Below are 26,753 nucleotides of genomic sequence, written 5' to 3' on the forward strand. Positions count from 1 at the left end.
TAAAAACTTCTACTACATCCCATTGGCCAATACTTCCTACATGATGACACCTGCCTTGCAAGAGAGGCTGGGATATGTAATCTTTATCCCGAGACACACACGCTCAGCTTAAAAGGAGGGTTCTATTATTATGCAAGAAGAAGAGAGGAGACATGAGGAGCTGTAACAATCTCTGACATAGTTGTTTGCACATATGCATTTCCCACTAGACTAGAGTTCCTGGAGGAGAGGGAGCGGTCTTATTCATCCTCAATCCCCAGCACCTAGCATGGCGCCTAGCATCTAATAACTCATCATCGCTGATTGTGTGCTGAATGGCATGCTTGCTCAGATTTACGGTTGTTTTTGAATCCCAACATCTTTTTCAGAAAGATTTATTTCCTGGAAGCCACAGCTTTTCCCCCCTTCCTCTATTAGAAGTATGAATAAATTTTTCTCCAATCTTCACCCTGAGAATTTGGTGGGGCCCCTGGAGATGAAACAAAAGCTGGGGTGCCTCCCCTAGAACTGGGGCATCTGGAATTTTTAACTCAACACTGCCCACAGTGAGCATTCAGAAATTTGTCAGTTTCAGTTTCAGTGCTCCTACCTATGTGCTCCAGATGTGGGCTTCCACTCTTGGTAAGCTGGGATCCTCTTTATTTGCCTGTGTCTCCAATTTTCAGAGTGTGGTTTGTCCTGTGACTTCAATTTTCTGATAGATCCAAGAAAAATATTGGTCTTCAGTTGGTTCAGCTTTTTTTCTTGTTGAGAAGATGCTTTGGGAAGGGGGTGGATCGGCAGAGACAATAGAGAAAAGGGAGAGCAAAGGTGAGGGACAGCGAAGGGAGGCAGGGCATGCAGAGGAACAAAGACCCTCTGGAGCCAGGACCTCCACTTTCGCGTGACCATGCCGCACCTTCAGCCCACCAGGGATTCCTCCACTGGCCACCCAATTCCTGCTGCCACTACAGCCTCCAATGTGGTGGTTTTCACTGATTATTCATTAGAATCCTCTGGGAGCTCCTACATATCCCTGCACCAACACTTACCCTAATAAAAAGCATCCTGGGGGTTTTAATGTGTAGCAGGTGCTGAGAACCAGTGATCTAGATTATTGTGTTTTAAAGAGGGGTGGGTCTATGGACCAGCAGCACTGACACCACCAGGGAGCTTGTTAGAAACACAGCACCTCAGGCCCTATCCCAGAAATACCAAATCAGAACTTTCATTTTAAAATGAAATAAGATTTCTATGCCCGTTAAAGTTTGTGAAGTGCTGTCAAAATGACCCTCTTATCTCTCCAATTACGGCTGTTCTCTTGAAGTAGACATCTCCCTGGGAACTGCTATGTGGTGACCACATGATGTAAGCAGAGAGACTCACAACTCAGCATAGATGTTGTCCTGCTGTGAGTCACCGGCAGTAACATTTTTTTTTTTTTGAGACAGAGTCTCACTATGTTGTTCAGGCTGGAGTACAGTTTCATGATCTCGGCTCACTGCAACCTCCGCCTCCCAGGTTCAAGTGATTCTCCTGCCTCAGCCTCCTGAGTAGCTGGGATTATAGGCTCGTGTCACCACGCGCAGCTAATTGTTGTATTTTTAGTAGAGACGGGGTTTCATTATGTTGGTCAGGCTGATGTTGAACCCCTGACCTCATGACCCGCCACCTTGGCTGGTCTCAAACTCCTGACCTCATGATCCCTCAGGCCCTATCCCAGAAATACCAAATCAAAACTTTCATTTTAAAAGACCCGCAAATAAGATTTCTATGCCCGTTAAAGTTTGTGAAGTGCTGTCAAGATGATCCTCCTATCTTTCCAACTATGGTTGTTCTCTTGAAGCAGACATCTCCCTGGGAACTGTTAGGCGAGCCAGGTGATGACCACATGATGTAAGCAGAGAAACTCACAACTCAGCATAGATGTTGTGCCTGCTGTGAGTCACCGGGGGTAACATGTTTTTTTTGTTTTTTGTTTGTTTGTTTGTTTTTTCTGAGGCGGAGTCTCACTCTGTTGCCCAGGCTGGAGTGCAGTGGCATGATCTCGGCTCACTGCAAACTCCACCTCCCAGGTTCAAGCGAATCTCCTGCCTCAGCCTCCTGAGCAGCTGGGATTACAGGCTTATGTTAGCACGCCCAGCTAATTGTTGTATTTTTAGTAGAGATAGGGTTTCACCATGTTGGTCAGGCTGGTCTCGGACTCCTGACCTCATGATCCCTCCCAAAGTGCTGGGATTAGAGGAGTGAGCCACCAGTAACATGTTTTAAGTGGAGAGAATTAGATCTTCCCACAGGGGAAGGGGATTGAACTCTTTACTCTGAAATACCAGTACGGGGTTCATTAGTCTGAATTGACGAGAGCAAAAAATGCTATAAATGAACCACCACCCAGCGTTGGGGTTAGTTTGCAGGTTAAGGTTCAGTTTAAAAAACTTGAGTGGAAAAGCAGATAAAGCAAGAGGTAAAAGGGGATGAACATTAGGAGTAAGGAAGTGAGGGGAGGAAGACCAGAGGCCAAGCCAGGTCAGGGGAAGAGGGGCACCACAGTGAGGGCTGGGGATGCAGAGGGAGAATGATGAGAGAGAGAGAGGAAGTGCAGAGGGTGGTCTTACATACTGACTCCCCCGAGTCTGGGGATGCAGTTCCTCAATCCTGGCTTACTTTTTAAGCCCCTTTCCTACAAGATCTGAGTACTTTGTTGCTATAGACTGAATGTTTTTGTCTTCCCTCCCCCAAATTCATGTGTTGAAATCCTAACCCCCAATGTGCTGGTAAGAGGAGACAGGGCCTTTGAGAGGTATTAGGTCATAAGGGTAGAGCTCCCACAAATGGGATTAGTGCCCTTATAAGAAGAGATACAGAACCCTGCTCTCAATCTCTGCTCTCAGACATAATGAGGATATAATGAGAAGACAGCCATCTGTAAACCAGCAACAGAGCCCTAACCAGACACCAGATCTGTCAGCACCTTGATCTTAGACCTCCCAGCTTCCACAAGTGCGAGAAATAAACATTTAAGTCATCTAGCCTGTGGTATATTTGTTACAGCACCTTGAGCTGACTGAAACATTTGTGGAATAAAATATTAATATGCATTTGTCTGGCATATTAATGCTCACCAGGACCAGAGCAAAAAGCACAGGTTGCGCACAGCAATGAAGAGCTTGGACTTGGGAGCCTCACAACTTAAAATTCCAATCTCAGTTCTGACAGTTATTAGCTGGTGACCTCGGCCATATGTGTTGGCCTCCGGGGGGGGCCCTTTCTCATCTCCTGGCATGATATTGGCAGTTACTTCATAAGGGCAAACGCAGAAAACCTGTGAAGCAAAAATCACAATGCCTGGAATCTGTAAGATTTTATATATATAAACATATTAATGCAATATATGTGTATTTAGTAATATATACAAGGAGCTTCTTGTATATTTTGTAATCTAAATTTTGTAGATTGAAGATTGTCCACCATTCCATATTACCTGCCTAGGTTCTTTTTAAGTGACAGTGCTAAATGAGAGTAAGATCACTTACAAAGTTATTTTCACCAAATTAATGTGTAGACCTTGTTTGGATCCTGATTTAAACAATAGTGAATTCAAAGACACATTTGATACAGTTGGAAAATTTTGAAAATGGTTTCACTGTTAGACATTAAGGAATTATTGTTAATTTTGTTAGGTGTGATAATGGCTTAGTGGTTATGTTAGGAAAAAAGAGTTGTTGGCAGTTAAGAGACTCATAAGGTACATGGATGTGCTTTGGTAAAGGAATAGGCTGAGGCGGAGATCCGGGCCAGAGTGACTCAGCAAGTTTAGGGCACAGGTGCATACTCCACTTGTTATATAACCCGTTTGTGTAAGTTCATACTTGGCTCTGAGTCCCTATTGTCTGGAGAAGGTATAACTGCCCTGCTGATGCTGTGTGTGGGGCTCAGTTTGACATGGCACGGCACAGCTCACGTGCTGCTGCCCAGAGAAAGAGTAACACTGCTGGCCCCTGTAAGGGACAGCCAGGTGCCTTGAAGGCAGGTGGAGGGGGAGCCAGGAACCGGCTTGTGCCCAGAGGGAAACAGTTAAGCTGCTGACCCTGTGGCTGGCCTTGCAGGCCAGGGAGTGCAGCTGCAAGCACGGGAGTGACAGGAGCCGCAGAGCCAGAGGAGACAGCTGAGGTAAAGGCAGACAGCGTAAGAGAGCTGCTGCTGAGAGAGCTGCTGAATAAAATTACATTTCACCTGCTTACAGACCCTGAGAGTTCTTTCAGCTATTCGCCCATCCACCCACTTGCCTCGGACCTCAGCTGGGGCTGGAACCCAACCCCAGGCAGGACATTTGGTGTAGTCGTGGCCTTGGACCTGACACTATTGAAATATTAGGTCAGAACACAGAATATTGGCAATATTTGACCACTTTTGACCTACAAAAACAGCAGTTTCATATGGTTCAATCTATTATTAACAAGTGAAATAATGTGATATCTAGAATTCTTTTAAAATATTTCTGGGGGAAAATGGGGTGGAGGGGTGGATAGATGAAATAGGATTGTCAAAATATTGACAGTAGCGGGTCTGAGTGATGAGGATGTTGGGATTCATCATGCTCTTCTCTCTCTCTGCTTGTGTTTGCTTGAAACTTTCCATAAGCTTTGTTTGGTATTCAACTGTGAATTATGACTACGAGGTAGTTTTTATGACCACAAATGAACTTTAATTTAATCTTGTGTAAATACACAAAAAGGAGAGATTGAATGGGGCTGTGTAAATGATCCTAAGGGCAGGTGGAGCTGGTGTCAGCAATGATTGATTGACTGCCTTGAACATCTCGACGACCCCCTCTGTCATTCTCTATCTCTTCCCTGTTCCTTTTGGAACATTAATTCGCTGATACAAACTTGTCCAAGTGGTGGGGTATGGACACAGAGACAGCTGTGCTGGGCTAGCAAGCCCACATCCTTATGTTCTGTCATTTAAAAAACAAAAAGGAACAAGAGATTCTTATTCTCTGGCAGGAATTTAAAAAGTCCCAAGAGCCCTGATTAGCCCCATCCTTTAGATCAGGTGCCCACTCCTTACACCAATTAGCGTGGCCGTGGCTGTGAGAGGCTGTAATTGGCCCAGCTTGGGTCACCTGACCACCTCAGGGCGGGAAGGGGGCTGTTTGTGCTCTGAAGATTCAGGCATGGAAGAAGGGTTGAGCGGACAGAAACAGTAGCCACTCTTATCAGGTTTCTGGTTCTTTGCACTAGCTATTAGATTACAAGAAGTCTGATCACAGATCAGTTCTTTTTCCTTACCAGTTAATTATTTGTTTCCCCAGTTTTTATTTCAAAGTTGAAAGACGTGGTTGCAAGGCTTGTTGCAAAACAGAATCAGCATTCCTCCTTTCCTTTCCTCGGAGGTGACTAGTTGTAACTCTCTGAAGTGGTTCTTTTGGTTTTGCTTCCACAAATTGGAGTGACATCTTTCTATTCCTTTATTTGGTTTTTCAGTTACAGGTATTGTCTACCTAGTCCCATCATTGAGATGATTTTGATGTCTTTCATACCCACCCACGCTCCCTACCCAACATATTCGTCCTTTCTATCCCCTCATGTTCCCTGTAAATTATATCAGTAGCATTGATTAGGTCAATATTTAACATTTACACGATTCTGACCATGTAAACTTTATCTCTAGCTGAGCTACACCTGCACCACTTTGTATTCTCCTTAGAGTTCATAATTTTTTTCCCATGGAAAATTTTTCTTAGCTGGATAGAGGCCGTCTCACCAGCATACATCTTTGTTTTATAGAATTACACGTAGGTCTGAACTCGAGATTTCACCCCCATGATTTCAGGTTACTCACACCCTCCAAAATTCATTTCTTTTTCATTGTATTTTATAAAATAGTTCCAAGTATGGCAGCAATGTGGTTGAAAACAATTTTAGGAGAACCTATAGTTATAGAAATGCATCAACTTTGGTCATTATTTTAAAAATATAGATAGCTACCTCTTCAACAATGTAGAGAAAGCATATAAAACAGCATATAAAATATTTCTGAACTTCTAACTATCGTGTCTTAGGATCAAGAGGTATGTATACTTATTGCAAAATTGTAAATACTAAATCAGCCTAATGCTTGCAATATTGAAATATTGTTCAGGAAAGATATCCTAACAGTGGTTCTCAAAGCATAGTTTAGAACAGCATCAATCTCACTTAGGAACTTGTTAGAGATGCAAATCTCCCTCCCCTTTAATGAGAAAGAGGGAACGGTGGGGAGCAATCTGTGTTTTAGAAGGTCTCCAGATGATTCTGATGCAGACTGGAGTTTGAAAACCAGTGTCCTAGACAAACATTACGTAAATCAGGGATCATGTCCAGCTGTTAGTAATAGAGACTTGAGATGACAGTGGCTTAAAGCACATACCAAGTTTTTTCTTCCATAAATAAGACTGCAGGTAGATAGTCTTGGATGATTCAGATGTCATATTTTCACTCTGTCCCTGCCATATAACTCCCATCCTCATGGTTTTAAAATGGTTGTTGAAATTTCAGCTGTAACAAACATTCTAGGCACAGGAAAAAGCAAGAGAGGTGCGGAGAAGGCAAGCTAGGTAAATTACCTTCCAGGTGCACTCTCAGCTGTCTGTCCCACCCAGTGACTTAGGCTTAAAACTCATTTGCCCACCACCCCATAGTTGAAAGAGAAGTTGGGAATTAACAGCTGGTTATGTTGTTGCTCAGAATAAAACCAGGGATGCCAGAAAGAATGGATACTAGAAGAAACTAGCAACTTCTAGATCCTTCCTGGAATGGAGTCAGTCATCAAAGTTAAGCCTTTAAGAACATTATTCTGAAATAGCTCTTTACTACCCATGCATTAAAACATCATCTTTTATCTGCTAGAGGACAAACTACATACTTGTTTTAAGCAAAAGTCTTTGCTTACTTTGAGAATCTGAATAGCCATTTATCAGAATAAATGAATACAATTTATTTCACATAAGTAGAGGCTGTAGTTGTATACATCAACCAAGCATCCGACACGGTTTTGAGAAGTTGATTTATAACAAACATACATGAAGAGCAATCAATTTAAAAATCCGTTCTCTTCAGTATTATAATTTCTGTCATGGAAATGCATCATAAGGAAGTAATTCAAGGAAAGCACAGCTGTATGTACAAAACTGTTCATAGCACTGTTATTTATGACAGCAAAAAAAATAAATAAATAAATTAAGTAGTTTACAATTCAAATGTCCTACAATAAAGTAGAGGCTGAGTGAATTGTGGTATGACCATTACATAGCCATAAAGACCATGTAGCAACATGGCAGAGTGATTGTAAAAATATTGACAGTGGGGACAAAAGTCAAAACACATGTATCTAGATAAGAGCATTCAGAGAACTATAGTGGTTTTGTTAGGATGTTAGAATTACGAATACACGTGGTTTCTGTTTAATTTCCTTTATTGTTCTATGAGAAACAACAAAGAACAAAACAAGAAACAAGAACAAAAAATAAATTTACCCAGGTTCCTGGCCATGATTTTCCCTGAGATTATTTTCTGGCTGTTTGTCTTATGCATGATTCAACGGAGGGTACTCCAGGAGGGTGTGCTTTGCTGCTCTGTGGGAAGGCTGTATGTAAGGCCAGGTGAAGAGTCTTCCTGTGGCTTTGGTGTGTCCATGTGGGTTGACAGCCTGATCATCTGTCTCTGAAGCTGTTTGTTTTACATCATCAGATTTTTTTTTTCCAGTACTGAGAGCAAATTTACAATGATCTATTCATTCTCTCTTGCCACAGTTTCCTCATAATCAGTTTCATGAAACTAGAAGCCAATTGTCCCAGTTTAGATGTAGATTTGTAGGTGCCAATGGGAACAAAAAGATATGAAACTTACGTAGGAATCAAATCAGTCTTTAATATGATGCTGTGTATAGACCTGCCTCACCACCACTGGCACCAAAAAATAGTCCCCTGTTCCTGAAATTACTGTGGATTTGCACAGTTGTCCAGCTTGGTGAGAGCTAGAATTAGCCTTAGGTTGAGTACAGTGTTTATTTTTTTAGGTTGAAGATCACCCACATGCCCTTACTCCTTGAGATGGATTGAGATTTGTGAGTGAAATACGCAAACCCTGGGCATATCTGCGTAGTAGGTAGGCTGGTGACTGTTACAGATTTAGAAATGGTGAAAGAAAAATGGCCAGGGAGCTTCTCAGGGGGTGGGGGTTGATGATAACAAATACTCAGCTCAGTAGAGCTGGGAGAACAGAGCAGAAGTTCATCAGGAATCCTCCACCAGCAAGGCCTGGGGACATTGGGGGTGTCTGTGCGCTCACAACCAAGGCAGGAGTCCTTCAAAGAAAGGGAAGGATCTCGGCTGGGCGCGTTGGCTTATGCCTGTAATCCTAGCACTTTGGAAGGCCCAGGCGGGCAGATCATGAGGTCAGGAGTTTGAGACCAGCCTGGCCAACATAGTGAAAGACCATCTCTACTAAAAATACAAAAAATTAGTTGGGCATGGTGGTGGGCACCTGTAATCCCAGTTACTTGGGAGGCTGAGGCAGGAGAATCACTTGAACCCGGGAGGCAGAGGTTGCACTGCACTCCAGCCTGGGCGACACAGCGAGACTCTGTCTCAAAAAAAAAAAAAAAGAAAAAAAGTAGAAAGGGAAGAATCATGATTTTCCAGGAAGTGAGGGACCTGAGATAAAAAGCTCAACCTACCCTACTGAAAACTACTTCCATAAAGTAATCAAGCAAACAAGAGTTTTACCTAATTAATCTTAGAGGAGAAACCAGCCTGAAGGAGGACGAAGACAGGGAAATCCTGGAAGACTCTTTGAGACTTTACCAAATTAAATGGCTTAAGTTCATGTGCCTATATTGTGTATAATATGCAGGCTGAATGTCTTTTACACTGAAGTGAAATTAACTCTGCTCTTTAAATACTGGGCAAGTGCCATAAACTGAAAGATTGTGGGGAATCAGCAAAACCAGAGAAAGGAAAGCTCATAAAGTCCAAGGGTTTGGGTTTTTGGAGCATATTTTATTTTACAATACCAGAGAATCAACATCTAATAGTAGCATAATACAAAATGAAACACCAATCTATTTAAAACTCTCATAATGGGAACTGTATTTCAAAAATGATAAGAAAACATAGTAGGAGATTTAGAGACCAGTCAATATAAATGTATAAAAACTCTCGTTTCATCATCAATGCAAACAAAAATCATTTATAATAACATACATTCACTTACATTCACAAAGTGGATTATCATTTTTATTTTCCATGAAATATGTCAAAATATATGCAAGTATATCTTCACATTCTGAAAGGCAAGATAAATCTTCAAATTTAAGTATGTACATTTCACTTAAATTAACCAAAATATTAAAAATAGCAGCAACACTGGTCTTTAAATACGTCTAATATCACAAGAGATTGTTCACACAATATAGACTGTTTTGGTAGCTCTTTCATTATTAATATTGTTTAATATCCACATACAATTTAGAAACTCTAAGGTTCTGGTCTGATCTCTGAATAACTTAAAGTCTAGATTCAATAAATACGAAGAATAATTATAAAACACAGACTGCAGGACATTCTCAAGACCAGGGAGGAAATCATACCCAAAGGTTTTAGGGAAGAATCAGATATGAAGGCGTACAGGAAATCTGTAGGATTTCCAAGGCAAAAAGGTGTGATCTGACAAGCTCCCTGAAATGTTAACAGACTGAGTCCAGAGAAATGTGTGAATGTCTCAAAGGCACTTTCTCCGCTTCATCCTTCCATGTTCCCTTTGAATATGGCATTTAAGTGATGAACAACTTCGGAAATTTCCCAACAAACAGGGGATACAATAAGTTCTCACCAGCAGGCAAGACACTGGATCAGGAGGTTATTTGTTTTTCAGCATTTACGTTTATTCTGATGACCAAAGCCATAAAAACCAAGATTTCAACAGGATCTCATGTATTTCATCCTAGATGGTGGGAAAGTATCTGTAGCCCAATCCTCAATGTAAGTCACTGTACCAACCTGTAACCCTATTGGCTTAGAAAGAAACCCTAAATGGGGTTACAGGAGTTTCCTCAGATCTAGATTTGGTTACAGAAGTTGCCCCTGTGACTGGGGCCTCTTTTTATATTTCAATAGTTTTTCAGAAAAGGTAAATGTTTAAGTATTTCAATGGGGTTGGACCTTTGTTTGCCTTATACTCCTACAGGTATCACGCTCTGACATTGAAATGTCAATAGTTTGTACCTATTTTCATACCACTTCATATACTATTTCAATCGATTCTCACACACACACACAAAAAACCCAAAACTTGTGTGGAAGAAGCAAGGATAGGCATCCAAGTGCTCATTTCAAATATCTGGAAAAACTGAGGTTCATAGAGACCAAAGTGACTTACCTGTTCATGGTCACACACGAGTGAACTGGTATGGATCTTTTGCAGAACTTAGCTCTATACAATGTTTACTTATTCTGAAGAATGGGGCTTGGAAATAGTTATTTCTGAAGAACGAAGTAATTTGAAGGCGGTAAATAAAAAGGGAGAAAAATGAGTTCAAGAGAAGAAAGGCAACAAGAAGTGGTGTCAGTTGGCAGTTAGTATTATGAACTTTAAAATGAGCAAAGTGCATTTCACATTTAGAACACAGACATTTCAAAATATGTAATACTTAAATCTTCCAAATTGTCCTACTTTGGCCTTGATTTACTACATCTTTAAATTAATATCTGAGGCTACATCTTTATTTACTGAGGCTGCCATTGAGACATATGATGACCAAGAAATTTTTACATGAGTTCTACAATTTCCCAAGAGACTAGTGAAAATGTTCTCGCCTATTCTCAGAACACCATTCCTACCACATTTTACTTTTAGAACAATTACATTACACACATGTATGTATGTGTGTATGTGTGTGTGTATATATATATATATATATTACTCATTTGGTGGTTTTCTCAAGTGTGGGGTTTAGAAAATATCCTTAATGAATATTCTTGCTGTGTCCTTAGGAAAATTAGTTTTTTTGTTTTCCTCTGGAACTAAGCTGAGAAAAAGACTGCGAGAAACTTAGAGCTTTCATCACTTTAAATCTGGATTCCAGTTGGACAGTTGCCAGAGAAGAAAAAATTTTAAATGACTGTAACAATTAATTTAGAAAGCTGTCATATTTCACACAACCTTTTCAAGAAAGTTTAGTGACTCTTAGCTTGATAGTTCCATAAAACAGAATTATAATGATTCCATTGTAAAGAAACTTATCTAGAATGATAACTTACAAACTGAAGACTTAGGCTTAATGTTCTGGTGTGCGACACTTGGAGCTATTGGTCAGTTCTTATTTTTAATCAGTAAATGTATTTTAAAGAAACAGTTGAACTAAAAAGGCCATTCATGATACTGTTTTGTAACATGATAAAAATATTGCATAAATCCCTTTGCTCCTCTTTAGGTACTACCTGTCCCAACCCATATCCTCACCCCCTTCCTTAACTTTCATACACTATAAATGCCCCCCAACAGTCTCCTCAACCCTGAATTAACCAAGTAATGCACCAAAAGGCAGATTAAGCTTTGGCAAGCAGGAAATTGGACTATTCTTTGAGATTTTTCTGAGGTAGTGAGTCTTTCCTCCTCTGCTCTAATGGTTAAGAAATATCTTGGAAGGTAAGTTAAGAGACAAGTGGAGTGTTGGTCACAGTACTTAAACACTACTCTGAAATGGGTGGTTTATATGATCGGATGATTACCACTTCAGTAGAATCCTGACTGTTATGTGGAGAACTTAAAGATACCGAGATTGCCATGATGAGGATAAGCCACAGTCTCTAAAAAAGTGCTTGTCATACAGTTAGGTGCTCAATAATGTTTGAGGACTAACTGAATGTTTAAGATCTCTGACTTAGCTCAGTGAGATTACAAGCAAAAACAAACATTAAAAAAACGTAGCCAACTGCAGGCTAATATCATCAATGGCTAGCTCACTTTCCCTTGTGCATGGAATTTTGGACACCTTTTAAAGTATGGGAGGACTGAGTTTAAACAGTATTGGGCATAGTATAGTGTTCAATTCCATACTGACTCAATTTATCACATACCCTCTTATTTCCATCCTGATTTTACTATCATGATGTGGTTGTGAGATTTCTATCCATAAATAACTTTTCTGAGGACAAAGTGATCCAGTCTCTCTGTTGTTCTTCAAGCTTTTCTGCCAAGCATTTAATCAAGATAGGGTCCACTTTAGAATCAAATTTATTAGCAAACCAATGTCCATCTTTGATAAGCCACCTTAATTCTGCAGCTCCATAAATACACACGCTTCGAAGGTGAGATCCAGTACAACCGGGATAGAAAAAGCCTTCGTAGTAATTCCACTTGACAAGGCGGGTCTTACTCTGCAGATCAGACACATCCTGGGCTGATCTGGAAATCTCCCCAGGTATTCCTGGAACCCGAATCAAGGTAGCCCAAAAGTGCTCATCAGGAGAGTATGTGTCTTTAGACCAGGCAAAAAAGTCTTGAATGACGGAGTTGTTGAAAATATATTTAACAAATGCTTGACTTAAAACAAAATAAGCACTGCCAACAAATATCTGAATGTTATGGGGCGGTGCTTCCTTGGAGACGTTTGTCCTTACTGGTAGCTTCACATACTCATAAGGTACCCGTCTGAGTTCATGATGGTAAGTGAATCTTTCCAATTTACTGTTCGGGGGTTTCACTGTCTCCAACATATTTGCTCCATTGAGTTTTTTCAACTCTGACACTAATTCAAAATTTGACTTCAGGGGAAAATCTTGCCCACACAGGTTGATAACATATTTCCACTGGACTGAAGACTTCAGAAGGTCCGACAAGCAATTTAAATCAGCTTGGAGTCTGGAAATGTGGGCATATTCCACAGCCTCTAATTTGGAAGCAATGAAAATATTGGAGAAGCACTTAGCTAAATTGTTCATGGCAGCTTTGAAGGAATCAGGTGCCTTACGATCATAATGGATGCAGTAAATATTGTGCTGGTTGTATATAGCATGGATAAGCCTTTCAACCATAATCGCATCTTTGTGGACAACCAAAGAATAGGCTATTGGGAAGCTTTTCTCTTCCTTTGAAACAAGCTTTTGAGCATAACCTCTTAGAGTCTGATAAATGTCACAGTCACTAGTCATTGCCACAACATCATCATCCTCCAAGTCAATGATGTCCCTTCTTCTTATTTCCAGAGTCTTGCCAATTTCCAAAGGCTCCTGTTCATAGATACCCGAACAGTTAACTTCATACCTGACTTCATCCTTAACATGAGTGTATCTGTTTCTTACAAAAGGCGAGGTACTTAGGGAGTACTCAACCAAGTAAATGTCTTTTTGCGGAAAGAGCCATCTCACGTTTAGAAGCTTTAACAAGGAGAGCAGCCATAGGGTTAAAAACAGGATGAAAACTTTCTGCTGTAGGGTATGTTTAAAATAACATTTGAATATCTTCATTCTGTAAGAGGAGAAAGAAATAATCCAGTTGGAATATTAAGAGAAAATCATGTCAGTTTATCCAAAATCTACCACATACTAGGCAGAATGCTGGCCCCAAAGATGAATGAAACAAGGTTTTTACCCTTGAAAGAATCCAGAAATAAGCAGATGGAATTATGAAGAATGGTGGTATTTTGGGGGTATTCTGTGTTAACTATACCTAATTTTGAGAGATGTTGATTTCCAAATAGAAGGGAAGGTAATGTAAACTCCTAAAATATAAATATAGTGTGTCTTATATTGTCTGCATTTCTGCTTAGCATATTTGAGGAGGGATTGCTCTGGTTTGGGCAGAGGTCTAGAGAACTGGATGTCATCAAGAGGGCCTCAGAGAGGCAAAGGACTCACCTGAGGCCAAAGGGAACATTTGTCTTGATTCTACCTCCAGATCCTGATTAGATCCAGGTCTGAAGTCGAACAAGGAAAGCCCAGGGAACCCCACCTTCAGAAAGAAGGGTGGTGGGCAGACACCCAAAGGAGCTATACTAAGTAGTAGAGACTGTAAAATGTATAGATAACAAAATTGGGTAAACGTGCATATTTTCCTTATTTTTTATTTTGGTAACACCCATTTCCACACAGGGATTAGCCATTTAGCCCTTAAAATAAAAAGGGCCTGATTTTTCACTGAGAGTAGTAGGTGGGGTGTAAAAACTACCTTGAGGGGGAGCAATTTGGCAATACCTGTTAGTTTTAAATGTACCCACCCTGAAGATCCCCTGTGTGTGCAAAGTCAAGCACAAGGAGGTTCCCTACAATGTTTTGTATTCAGGCAAGACAGAAAATATCTCAAACATCCTTGAACAGTGCATTGATTAAATTACATCCATGCTATATTATGTGAAAAGGCCTGAGACCAATCTGCATGTACATGCCAATGGGGAACAATCTCTAAGTAATACTGTGAAATAAAAATAAGCAAAATGCAGAAGCATGTATAGTATGCTTACATGTCTATACATACAAAGAACATACACTAGCAAACTTTTTTTCTTTTTTGTTTTTGAGACAAGGTCTTGCTCTGTCCCCCAGGCCAGAGTGCAGTGGTACAAGCATGGCTCAATGCAGCCTTGAACTCCTGGGCTCAAGCGATCCTCCTGTCTCAGCCTCCTGAGTAGCTGGCACCACAGGTGTGTGCCACTATGCCCGGCTAATTTTTTCTTTAGTGGGGATGGAGTCTCACTATGCTGCCCAGGCTGGTCTTGAACTCCTGGTCTCAAGTGATCCTCCTACTTCAGCCTCCCAAAGTGCTGGGATTACAGGCATGAGCCACCACCCTCAGCCTAAACTTTTTCTTAAAGGACCAGGTAGTAAATATTTTTGGCTCTGTGGGCCATACTGTCTCAGTCACAACTCCTCAAGTCTGCCCGCTGTGGTGGGAAAGCAGCCACAGATTATATTTCAATGAGTGGGTGTGGCTGAGTTCCAATAACACTTTATTTACAAAAACAGGCAGCCGGCTGGATTCAGCCCACAGCTGTAGTGTCTCCAAAAGGATATTGTATACACATGATGCTGGTAACAGGAGTTGCTTTGCAGGGTAGAATGGGAAAGGACTGAGGACTGGGGCCTAGGTAGGAGAAGGATTTACTTATCACTGAATATCTTGTAGTATCATTTGCCTTTAAAAATGATTATATTACTTTTTCAGATGAAAACAGGCTGACTGGGAGGAGGGTACAGATGTACTTATAGGGAGCAGCAAGAAGGGCAGCCCAGGAAGTACTAGCCCAAGGGTCCAGGACAGAAAGGCTGGCAGAGCTCCTAGGGCTGCTTCAGGAGGTTCAGATACTGAGAACTGGTGGGGTCTGAGTGCCCATGCGCAATTTCCTAACATATCTCAATAAACCTTAAATGGAAGATATAATCATTGTATCCAATTTCATTCAAGAGAATTGCCAAGAACTTGGAACCCAATTTAATTTTGTAGATTTCATCTATACAGACCAATTGACAAAACTCTGCCCTGGGAATGAGATCCCACCTTCCTCATTCACCTCCACTTAAATCCCTCTGTTTAAAGAACCGCACCTTCACCACCATGAACTGTACTGCAGAATCCCACCTCTCCAGCCACATCTTGTCTCTCCTCTGTGGACTGCCTCAGGCTTCTATCCTCAGCTCACTTCTCTTCTCCTGCATACTTGCCCCCTATCGGTACATTCCACCTTCCACACTGATGCCTTTCCATATTCCAGCACCTTTCCCTCCAGCCCTCACCTCTTGCCCAAGCCTCACAGGTGAACCTCCAGTTGCTGGATGGACATCACCGCCTGATATCCCGCAGGCACTCAGCCTCCATGAGTCCAAAACTGAACTCGACATCCTCACCTCACCTGCGTCTTCTGTCTCAATATATGGTGAGACCATCCACTCATAGGCCATGTTTGAAACTAGAGTTACCCAACTCATCCATTTCACTCATACCCATGTTAATACATCACCTCATAAATGTGCCTCAAATTCATCATTTCTTCTCCATCCCCACTGCCAAGTCCAGACAGCATCTTTGCTGCATCAGCACCCAGGTTAAGAGACTCCTGGTCAGGCTCATGGCCCCGGGTCTCTTGACTGGTGTCAGCTTTTTGCTCCTCCAAAGCACACCAAACAGAGTCCCATCACTCAGGCTCAAGGCCAGGGTGCTTGCTAGTTGTTCTAAAGCTGTGGAAAACTGTCCCCACTCCCCTGCCCGACGCACAAGGCAACTCACTGCAACTCCAGAAGCCTGGGCACATGTGTAGAATTGGGTGTTGTGGTACAGTAGAAGACTAATCAGTCCCAAATAGGGGTGTGTGTGTGTGTGTGTGTGTGTGTGTGTCATTGTCTTAATTCATGGTTATTAGGCATAAATAGCATGTAGCTTACAGAAATGGCTAGAACTGGAAGGGGTCTAACTCAAAGTAAATTTTGGCTATTTCTTTTCTCACTTTTAGTCCATGGAGTCTCTAATTAACGTTAGCACTTCCCCCGACACCACAGTAGTAAAAAGAAAAGACCTCACATTCTAAAGAGATTTACCAAGTCTTGCAGAGTTGTCATGTCATTTAACTATCATCTTCACACTTATATAAAAAGACCTGCCTTGTCACTCATTTCCAGGGCCTCTTCTGCATCCAGGCATCCCTGCCCTTCCTGAGAAGGCCTGGGGCACACACGATCTGACTCTATCCTGGTTGGGAGAGTCTGAGTTGAGCAGGAGGCCATGGTTGCCTGCCCAGAGACAGGTCACAGGACATCCAGGGAATGAAGAGGTGGGAGGCACCCAGTGAGAAGTCCTTTGGAAACTGGCTCTGGGGCCCACATCTGAGAACCAGGAATGACAGTGAATTTCAAAGAAAGAAGGGTAGGAAAATGGGACAGCCCCCGCACCTCGCTTTCTGACACACCTTTGCCCAAGGCATCTTTAAGGGGGAGAATTTGTGTTGGGGTCAGCCTTTGATATCCTTTGAAAGGAGCAACCCTCTTCAATATTACCGTGTCTCAAATCAAAACAAAACCCCTTCACCTGCCTACCATGGCCAGAAATCCATTTATTTATTTATTTATTTATTTATTTTTACTTTAAGTTCTGGGATACATGTGCTGAACATGCAGGTTTGTTACACAGGTACACATGTGCTATGGTGGTTTGCTGCACCCATCAACCCATCGTCTAGGTTTTAAGCCCCGCATGCATTAGGTATTTGTCCTAGTGCTCTCCCTCCCCTTGCCCCTCACCCCCCGATAGGTCCCGGTGTGTGATGCTCCCCTCCCTGTGTCCATGTGTTCTCACTGTTCAACTCCCACTTGTGAGTGAGAACATGCGGTGCTTGGTTTTCTGTTCCTGTGTTAGTTTGCTGAGAATGATGGTTTCCAGCTTCATCCATGTCCCTGCAAAGGACATGAACTCATTCTTTTTTATGGTTGCACAGAAATACCTTTAACTGAAAAGCATTCCTTTCCCCAAAGAGGTGCGTAGGTGCAAAGCCACTTGGTATAGAGTTTTTGTCAAATCCTAAAAGGGGATGTTGGCCTCTTCCCAGCTGCGGTGGGCACTAATAGTGAGGGGAATGCTGGCAGGAGGTTGGAGAAGACCACGGGTCCCCAACCTTGGTTCAGCTGGCTTTGGCTTCCTCTGAAAAAAACATCTGCATAACACCCTTGGGCCCCTCCCACTGGGCTCTGCAGGGGGTACACCCCCAGAGCAGCACAGCCCCAGGGGACACAAGTTGCAGGGGGTGGAGGAACCAGGTCTGACCAGAGTCAGCTGGGCTAAGGCTGGCTGTTACATTGGCCACATGGTTCCTGGGAGACCAGGCTAGCAATGTCACCTTCTGCAAACACCACACCCAGCACTTTCCCTCTTAAAGGTTTATGGGCAGGAAGTAGGCAAATGTTTTGCTGCCAGGAAGTGGTCTTACAATTACATTACAAATAACGCCCCACCCACAGGAGAAGCAGTATTTCCCCTTCTACCTGCCCGGGTAGTCAAGGAGGTCTGACCTGTTGCAGAGTTTATTGCCACATAGGCGCAAGTTCCTAGTGATGACAGAACTGAAAAAGCTGTAGCAAGGTTTGATGGCTATAACTCAGGTGAAATATGGTCTATAATAATTCAGTAAAAACCTACTCCTCACTAAAGTCCCAATAGCGATGTTGAATGAAGCATTTCCCTCAAACCATGTTCTTCTCCCAACCCATCTAGGCATTGTTGGAGCCTTCAAGGAAGCAGCAAGAACACAGAGGTGCACCCCAGCTAAGTGGACATGACTGCATTCAGGGACACCCCAGCTAAGTGGACACGATCACATTCAGGGACACCCCAGCTAAGTGGACACGATCACATTCAGGGACACCCCAGCTAAGTGGACATGACCGCATTCAGGGACATCCCAGCTAGGTGGGCACGACTGTATTCAGGGCTAAATGGCTACAACCATTAGCAGCTCTTCAACTAACTCTTCTTACCTTAGCAATTAAAAAACCCAGGACTGTCAAAGAAGTACAGATGCTTCCTTTCCCAGGGAAGAAAGGGGAATGGTACATCAAGAATGGGAGGAAGGAGACTGAGGAGAAAAGAACTGAGTAAGGTTAAGTTTAGGGACCAAGAATGCCTGCGCTTTTTTCAGGAACAGGTTGTGGGGCACTGGGGAGAGAGGAAGAAAGGATCTGGGTTCAGGATGCCACAGACCTAGGACTTGAGTCCCTGGATGAACTCTTAGTAGCTGTAAGACTTTGATCAAACTATTTAAGCTCTCTGAAGGCCAGTTTTCTTGTTAAAATTGGGGCTGGACTGCTCTAGGAAAACATGGCCAGACTGCTTTTTAAAGCAGCTCCATGATCCTGTTCCTCCTCACCGGGCAGGACCTCCCAACTGGGGTCTCCAGTACCCCCACGCTGGTGCTTTCTGGCTGACAGAGGTTTCAGACCTCCCTGGGATGCAGCTCCCAGAGGGATGGGCAGGCCGCCATCTTTGCTGTTTTGCAACTTCACTGTTGATACCTGCAGGTACTGGAAAATCTGAGATTAGGGACTTCACGGCTTCTTTAAAGATCCGGCCCAGACCTGTGGCTTACTGTCCTGTTTTTCAATCTACTTCCTATTTCTCCACAAAGTCTCAACAAATTCAGTATTTTAGAATTAGTGCCTGAAGGCCTCCATGTAATGCGCTTTATTAATTTTATGGATATTCATCCCTCAGTATATACAGAGGATTCATTCCAGGGCCCCTGTGGGCCCTAAAATCTATGCACACTCAAGTCCCACAGTCAGCCCTGAGGAACCTAGTATGGGAGAAGTTGGCCCTCCATACATGTGAGATTTGCATCCTGCAAATACTACATTTTCAATTTGTATTTACTTGAAAAAAAAAAAAACCTGTGTATAAGTGGACCCCCTGAAGTTCAAACCTGTGTCGTTCAAGGGCCATACTGTAGTTATTATTAATGTAGAATCATTCAATAAAGAGTTGTCACTAGCAGCACTGTTCTAAGTACTCTAGAGGTAATTCAGTCCCCTCAAGAGATCGATGAGGTAGGTACTACTGTTATCCCTCTTTTATAAGAAAGGATACTGAGGCACTGTAAGGCAACTAAATAAATGCCCAAGGTTACAGTTCTAGAAAGTGTTTTAAATGGAACCTGAACCCAGAGAGTCTTGCTCCAGACTTGCACTTTTAACCCTTTATGCAATACTGTCTCTTGGAATATAAAGAAAAAATTCTCCGTATTTCCCGCAACAGTTTTAGCACTTGACTAAATTTTCTCATTACCATGTCTTCTCTAAATGTCCTAAACAGGAACAGGAAGGGACTCCAAACATGGTCGAGGAGATCTTCCACCCTGTTTAGGAGGTGATTTCCATGGAGAATGAGCCTGGAGGAATGCTGGGTGAGGAATCACATTCTGTTTCTGTAGTCAGAGGCTGAGACCGATCAATGAGCTAATGAAGAGATTAGTCAGTCTTCCAGCCCATAGAATCAATTCAAGGAAGAGAAAGCAAGCTCATCCTGAGGGATTCTGCCATCAGTTACTCCTGTCCCGTATCCTGTCACCGATGACTTTATTGATTCATTTGTTCTTATAGTTATCTGTGACACAATTTAAGCACAGAGAATTGCTAATTGTTTTAGAAAACTTTCCAGGTGAAATTTCTCTTCATGTGGAGAATATTCCCTCTTCAGGCCACCTTAAAGTTCTTAAACTTTGTATTATTACATATCAGTTTGAGAAACAGGATATGAAGAGCTTATTGATCTAGAAATATCAGGGATTTTGCTTCTATCTAAAGCCTTACTAAGAAGAATCATCAGTTAAGAAGATCAATATAAAGACAAACTCATTAAAAAGCATCCTGATCTAGTTGAATAAGCTAACATCCTGCTACTGCAGCTCCTTGATTTCAATGAAGTCACTGATTCTCCCTTGGTGACTCGCTCATTGCCAAGCCCAGGGGATGTTCTGGAGTGAGACCATTAGGTGGGAGGATGATTCAGTCAGATGCGGTTCCTCGACACTCCCACAGCACTCCAGGAGTCATGCAGAGGAGCAGAAAGACAAGTTTCTTGCCTAGATGACCTTATATTCTTATTGTTCTAGAGGAAAGATTGCAAAAGCAAGTAATAATCAGATTGTGAGCAGGTAAACATAGCAACTATGTAAAACACAAGGAGAGGTGTGACTCAGTCAGAAATCCAATACAAATTGAGGATAAGCATTTCTCAAATAATAATAAGATACGGCCTCTAAAAGGAAAAGAAAAAGATTTTCCATTCCCTTTTATAAAGTAAACACTTTCAGGCCGGGCACAGTGGCTCACACCTGTAATCCCAACACTTTGGGAGGCTGAGGCAGATCGGCCTGAGTGCAGATCACCTGAGATTAAGAGATGGAGACCAGCCTGGTCAACGTGGTGAAAATCCGTCTCTAGTAAAAATACAGAAAATTAGCTAGGTGTGGTGGCGCATGCCTGTAATCCCAGCTATTTGGGAGGCTGAGGCAGGAGAATTGCTTGAACTCAGGAGATGGAGGTTGCAGTGAGAAGAGATCATGTCAGTGCACTCCAGCCTGGGCAAGGCAAGATTCAGTCTCAAAAAAAAAAAAAAAAAAAAAAAAAAAAACCCAAAAAACCAAAACCAAAAAACCAAAAAACAAACAAAAAAACCAAACCACTTTCATAAAAAAAAAAAAAAAAAAAAAAAAAAATCAGAAAAGTCCAAAAACGAAAATAAAGCTCACCAGGGGCCCATCACTTGGCAATAACATTTTGTAGACAGTATGTCCTTCCAGACTGGTTTTAAGAAACACATTTTTTTTTTTTTGGCTTTGCTTTATAACAGTATCACTAGATAGGCACTGTCTTATCTATTTCTTTCATTTCACAATATACTATGAACAAGTCCTAACCTAAACTGGGTCTGTCAATTATTACAGAGTAAACAAATCCTAACAGAGGTAAACATACTTTTCTACAGGGAAAAAACCATTCAAATAATATAATTCATGTATCTAGGTCTTCTCCACCAATGCTTAATTAATAAAGCCACAGTTCCTGAAGAAGCCCAGAAGTGCACTATTAAAACTGAAAATAACTTTAAAGGTGATTGAGCCCATATTTCTTCTCCTCTAAATGTGCCTAGCCATCATTTAACCCCATCTCATTCCTGGGGTGCTGGGAACACCTTTCCCCCTTTACATATGTGTCTTGGTTCATTCCTGCTGCTATAACGAAGTATCTTAGACTGAATCGTTTAGAAACAATAGGCATTTATTTCTCGCAGTTCTAGAAGCTGAGAAGTCCAAGATCAAGGCACAGATTTGGTGTCTGGTGAGGGCTGCCCTCTGCTTCCAAGATGGTGCCTTGCTGCTGTGTTCTCATATGGCATAGGGCAGAAGAGGAAAGGGCGGGGAGGGGTGAATGAGCTCCCCCAAAACATCCTTTATAAGGGCACCAGTCCTATGCCTTAGGGCTCTACCCTCATGATTTAATCACCATCTATAGGCCCCACTTCTTAATACCCTCACACTGGTGATTAAATTTCAACACATGAATCTTGGGGAACACAGACCATAGCAATATGGACAGAGAAGGGATGCCCAACCGCCCCATTCAGGTCTCTCACAGTGGCATTCGGTCCAGCCTGGCTCCACTCCCCACTCCATGGAGCCTGCTCTGGCTGAAGTCAACAAAAGCCTTCATGTTGCCAGCGTCAGTGACACATACCTGTCCCTTCCTAGTGATCAATGCTAAGAGATAGCACTATTTGCATGATCTTATTCACTGTTCTTTTTTTTTTTTTCAGACAAGGTCTCACTCTGTGACCCACGCTGGAGTGCAATGGCACAATCTCGGCTCACTGCAACCTCTGTCTCCCGGGTTCAAGCGATTCTCCTCTCCTGTCTCAGCTTCCCTAGTGGCTGGGATTACAGGCACCCGCCACCATGCCTGGCTAATTTTTTTGCATTTTTAGTAGAGATGGGGTTTCACCATGTTGACCAGGTTGGTCTAGAACTCTTGACCTCAGGTGATCCACCTGTCTCGGCCTCCCAAAGTGCTGGGATTACAGGCATGAGCCACCACACCCGGCCTCTTATTCACTGTTCTTATACTCCATTCAATTATCCTATACTCCATTCAGTAAATCTATGAGATAGGTACGATTATCATTATCCTCATCTTTCAGATTGAGAAATCAAGTCAGAAGATAAATAACTTACCTTAGTTCATATAGCTAGTATATTGGAGGAGCAAGGATTTTCAACTATGGTCCAATTTTCAACTATGGTCCAATTTCAGAGCCTACACCACTAAACACAATTCGAGACTGCCTTTCCAATCTCCTGGCAGTAGTAGCACCTGTTGGTTCTACATCCAAAATGTATTTCAAATCCACCCACCTCTTTCCACTCCATGGGAACCACTCTAATCCAAGCTAGCATCAACTCTTGCCTAGATACAAAATAACCTTACCTGGCTTCCCTTGCTTTCCTCTAATCCATTCTCTGTACTGTAGCCAAAATGATTTTTTAAACATACAAATCAGATCACTGGCCCTCCCTAATCCCACTCCCTACATCTAAAACCCTTCACTGGGATTTCACGTCACGTAGAATAAAACAAGAAATGATTTTCATGGCCATAACGGCTCAGGCAGTTCCCATGGCTGCCTTACTCTACACGTTCATCTTATTCTACTCTGTCTTTCTCATAAAACTCTAAGCAACACCAGCCTTCTAAAAGTTCCTAGAACATCCTAGTCTCTTCCTTGCCTCAGGACCTTTGCACCTCCTGTTCTCATGTCTAGACTACTTATCCTGGATCCTGGCATGACCAGGTGCTCCAGGAAAAGAAATAGATTTTCCTCAGGTCCTCTCTGATAACTCTTTTGTTTTTGAGAGAGTCTCGCACTGCCGCCCAGGCTGGAGTGCAGTGGTGCGAACTCGGCTCACTGCAACCTCCGCCTCCCAGATTAACCCTTCTTAAATCTCTCTCCTATCACACTCCTTGTTTTCTTCTGAGCACTTGCTACAAGGAATAGTTACTTCACTTGTTTATTACCTGTCTTGAGACAGAAACATAAGGTCTGTGAAGGCCTCACTCACTACTTTACCCCCAGCACTGAAGACATCCATACCTGGCACAGGGTAGTTGCTCAATGGGGCAGAGTCAGAAGACCGAAGCTCTAGTCTAGGCTCTGCCACCAAAAATTCTTCAAGTGACACTAGCATATCACTTAATCTTGGCAAGTCTTTCTTTCCCATGTGTTAAATGGGATAATGTTTTTTCTATCCCACAGTGCAATTGTGAAAGTCTTATGATGTAATGCATGTGAAAGCCATGGGGAAAAAGACAACTTTGGTATGCAAATGTCAGGTACGAGGACCTCCACAAGAGGAATGGTTTCTTAGGAAAACTGAGAAAGAGCCAACATGTTATAAGTTGGTTTTACTTTTCTAAAACAGTATGTTCATTATTCTCTTCATTCTGACATTCTAATTATTATTGGGTTTTCACTACTTGACAGCATTCTTTTTTGTTAATATCTGGAGTATAAATTGTTCCTAAAGTTTCAGAATTATGTAGACATACACCTGTCTTGGATTTTGAGAGATAGGAAGCAATGTAATTAATCTTTATAGTTGTTTTTCTCCCCAGTATGCTCGATATTTTTCAAAAGATTAATAACCAAAAAATTTATTTAAAAGACAGCCAAGAGCACATACAACTAGTTTCATGCAGAGTTACAACTGGCTAAACACGGTCTGTAAGTTTATGTGTTGCAAAAGCTATAAACTTTTCCCATAAGTTCATTATCTTTTACGGGCAATTCTCCAGATATTGCAAAACTACAATGACTTGTTCTTGCATCCCTGTTTGGCAAAGTCATCCCTAAGGACCATGTAACCCACAAAGCAGTACTGAGAATTCTGCAGTAATGTGAATACACCAACACACACTCATACAGGGCCTTTGCCAGTGTTCTGTCACTCAAATCAAACATCAATGAGACTGGCTCAGCTCAGTGCATTGGGATGCCCTCATCTAAAGGAGCTCTGTTTGATGTCCCTGCGGAATGTATGACGACTGACAGCTTTCTCTCTAGGCCTGCAATTATGAACGTCATCATCTTCTTTAAATAAAGGACTACTTTACCTGCAAGATTTGGAGAATAGAGACTTAAAGGAAAACACTGAGCATGAAAATAATTCTATCAACCACCTCTATAGATTATAATTCTTCTAGCTAGAAACTTTACTGGATCCTCTCACATTTGGGCAGAAATAAGGGACCTGTAAGATTACATGGGAAATGAGCAACCCACATCAAGATGTATATACTCAGGCATAGACCTCTCAAGGTCATTGGAAATCTGGGCTGTAGCGATGTAACAACAACAACAACAACAAAAGCACAGAATTCAGCCACGGTCACACCAATTGGGAAACAGTAGACTTGATTCTGGGCTTTATTTCATCTGGTCCACAGGGCAAATATCAAAAGCTGATTGTGTGTGTATCTAGCTGGGCAAAGCTACATGGCTAAAAAGTCTTTAGCAGGAAGTGTAAAGGGCCACATACAATGAAACTGAATGAAAAGTTTTTGTTTTGTAATAGATTGTGACCCTCAACAGGGAGTAAAACATTAACAGTTTTTCTCTAAAGAAAATTCTAAAAAATATCAGAAGATGGCGAATTTCAAAAATAGTTATGCCTTTAAATTTCAGTTTGATGAAAAACCTCACATGAAATGTTTGCTTCTTTTTAGATGTAAAGGATTATGAAAAAGGGGTGAATTAATGAATGCATTAGATCTTTGCCTCTCAAGCTTTATCAAACAAAGAGGTTTCATTCCTTCTTGGGATCCCCATCTTCTCTGCCCTTCTTACTTAGCTTGACACAACATAAAGCCAAACTACATTTTATGTTCCAGGTTCTAAGTTAAAAATATGGGTTGAGAATATTTTGACTTCTTTTTCTATAAAGTAGAAAAACTGAATTGAAAAACATGTCTATTTTTGAAAATGTATATTTATTGTACTAAAAAGAAAATAACTTTCTCCATCTAATATCTACATGGTATGCTTTTTTCCCCCTCAGAAATTTTTGGAAGCATTTATTTTGGTATTATATGGCTAACTCCATATTTTTTAACTGGCCAAAACTAATTCCTCAAAGATTCCATGACTAGCTGAAGAGGTATGGGTAACTGATTTCTACATGTGCATTTAAAGCAGAATCTCCAATGTCCATCACAGAGGCAGCACAGGGATAAACAGACGTGAATCAAGGGTTTGTTTTTTTTTTTTGAGACAGAGTCTTGCTCTGTAGTCTAGGCCGTAGTGCAATGGCATGATCTTGGCTCACTGCAAGCTCCGCCTCCTGGGTTCACACCATTCTCCTGCCTCAGCCTCCCAAGTAGCTGGGACTACAGGCGCCCGCCACCTCGCCCGGCTAAGGTCTGTGAAGGCCTCACTCACTACTTTACCCCCAGTACTGAAGGCTAATTTTTTTGTGTTTTTAGTAGAGACAGGGTTTCACCGTGTTAGCTAGGGTGGTCTCGAACTCCTGACCTCGTGATCCACCCAGCTCAGCCTCCCAAAGTGCTGGGATTACAGGCATGAGCCACCACACCTGGCCAAATCAAGGGTATTGATGTTAGAAATGGCCTGAGGCCAGACCACACTCTTCATGAATGGATTAGACACCCTGAGTTTAAAATCATCACCCTTAAAACCCTGAGTTTTAAGTCATGAGAAGAGCTTGCTTGTTTGTTTCCTGGGTTCTTCCAATATGGTGGGAATCCCAGCTGGAGACTTCAACATGCTTCTGCACTTCCACTGAAAAACTCAGGACTGGTAGCTCTTGGCATGACTTCATCATTTAGCTAAGATCTGTGTGTTTCTTGGCTTAAAATGTACATATTGCTCTCAGATCTTGTGTGCATATTAGACACAATAAAATTAAGACTCAGGAATTCAAAAATTAAGTTAAAAGGATGGAAGAAATAAAAATTTGCAGTGCTTGGGAAAATTCTGCCACAATAGGAATTTCAAAAGCAGAGATTTCAACCTACCAAAAGTCAAATGTAGAAATGATTCCAGAAAGCTCTCCAACTGCCATCTCCTACAAGGATCCCTTCTAGCGATGGTTTTAATTAAGTTAACAGGTCTTTTTCAATATGTAGGTTTTATTTCAGGTTAATAAAAAGTAAAAAGATTGTTTAGTTTACTAAGAGTCTAAGCCAGCTT

General features: G+C 41.9%; 1 protein-coding gene across 6 annotated transcripts in view; it reads right to left on the bottom strand.

The window, feature by feature from the left end:
• Positions 1–8,998: 8,998 nt before the first annotated feature.
• The window catches only part of GCNT4 (glucosaminyl (N-acetyl) transferase 4), a 29,289-nt gene continuing 11,534 nt past the window's right edge, over positions 8,999–26,753 (bottom strand). For all 6 annotated transcript variants that reach the window (XM_073993624.1, XM_005557166.4, XM_005557163.5 and 3 more), the window contains one exon: positions 8,999–13,487. In XM_073993624.1, the coding sequence (XP_073849725.1) occupies positions 12,125–13,487 (1,363 nt within the window). In that variant the 3' untranslated portion in view covers positions 8,999–12,124. The remainder of the gene's footprint in view (positions 13,488–26,753) is intronic.

This window comes from Macaca fascicularis, chromosome 6 (genome assembly GCF_037993035.2).
Source record: "Macaca fascicularis isolate 582-1 chromosome 6, T2T-MFA8v1.1".
NCBI classification, from domain to species: domain Eukaryota; kingdom Metazoa; phylum Chordata; class Mammalia; order Primates; family Cercopithecidae; genus Macaca; species Macaca fascicularis.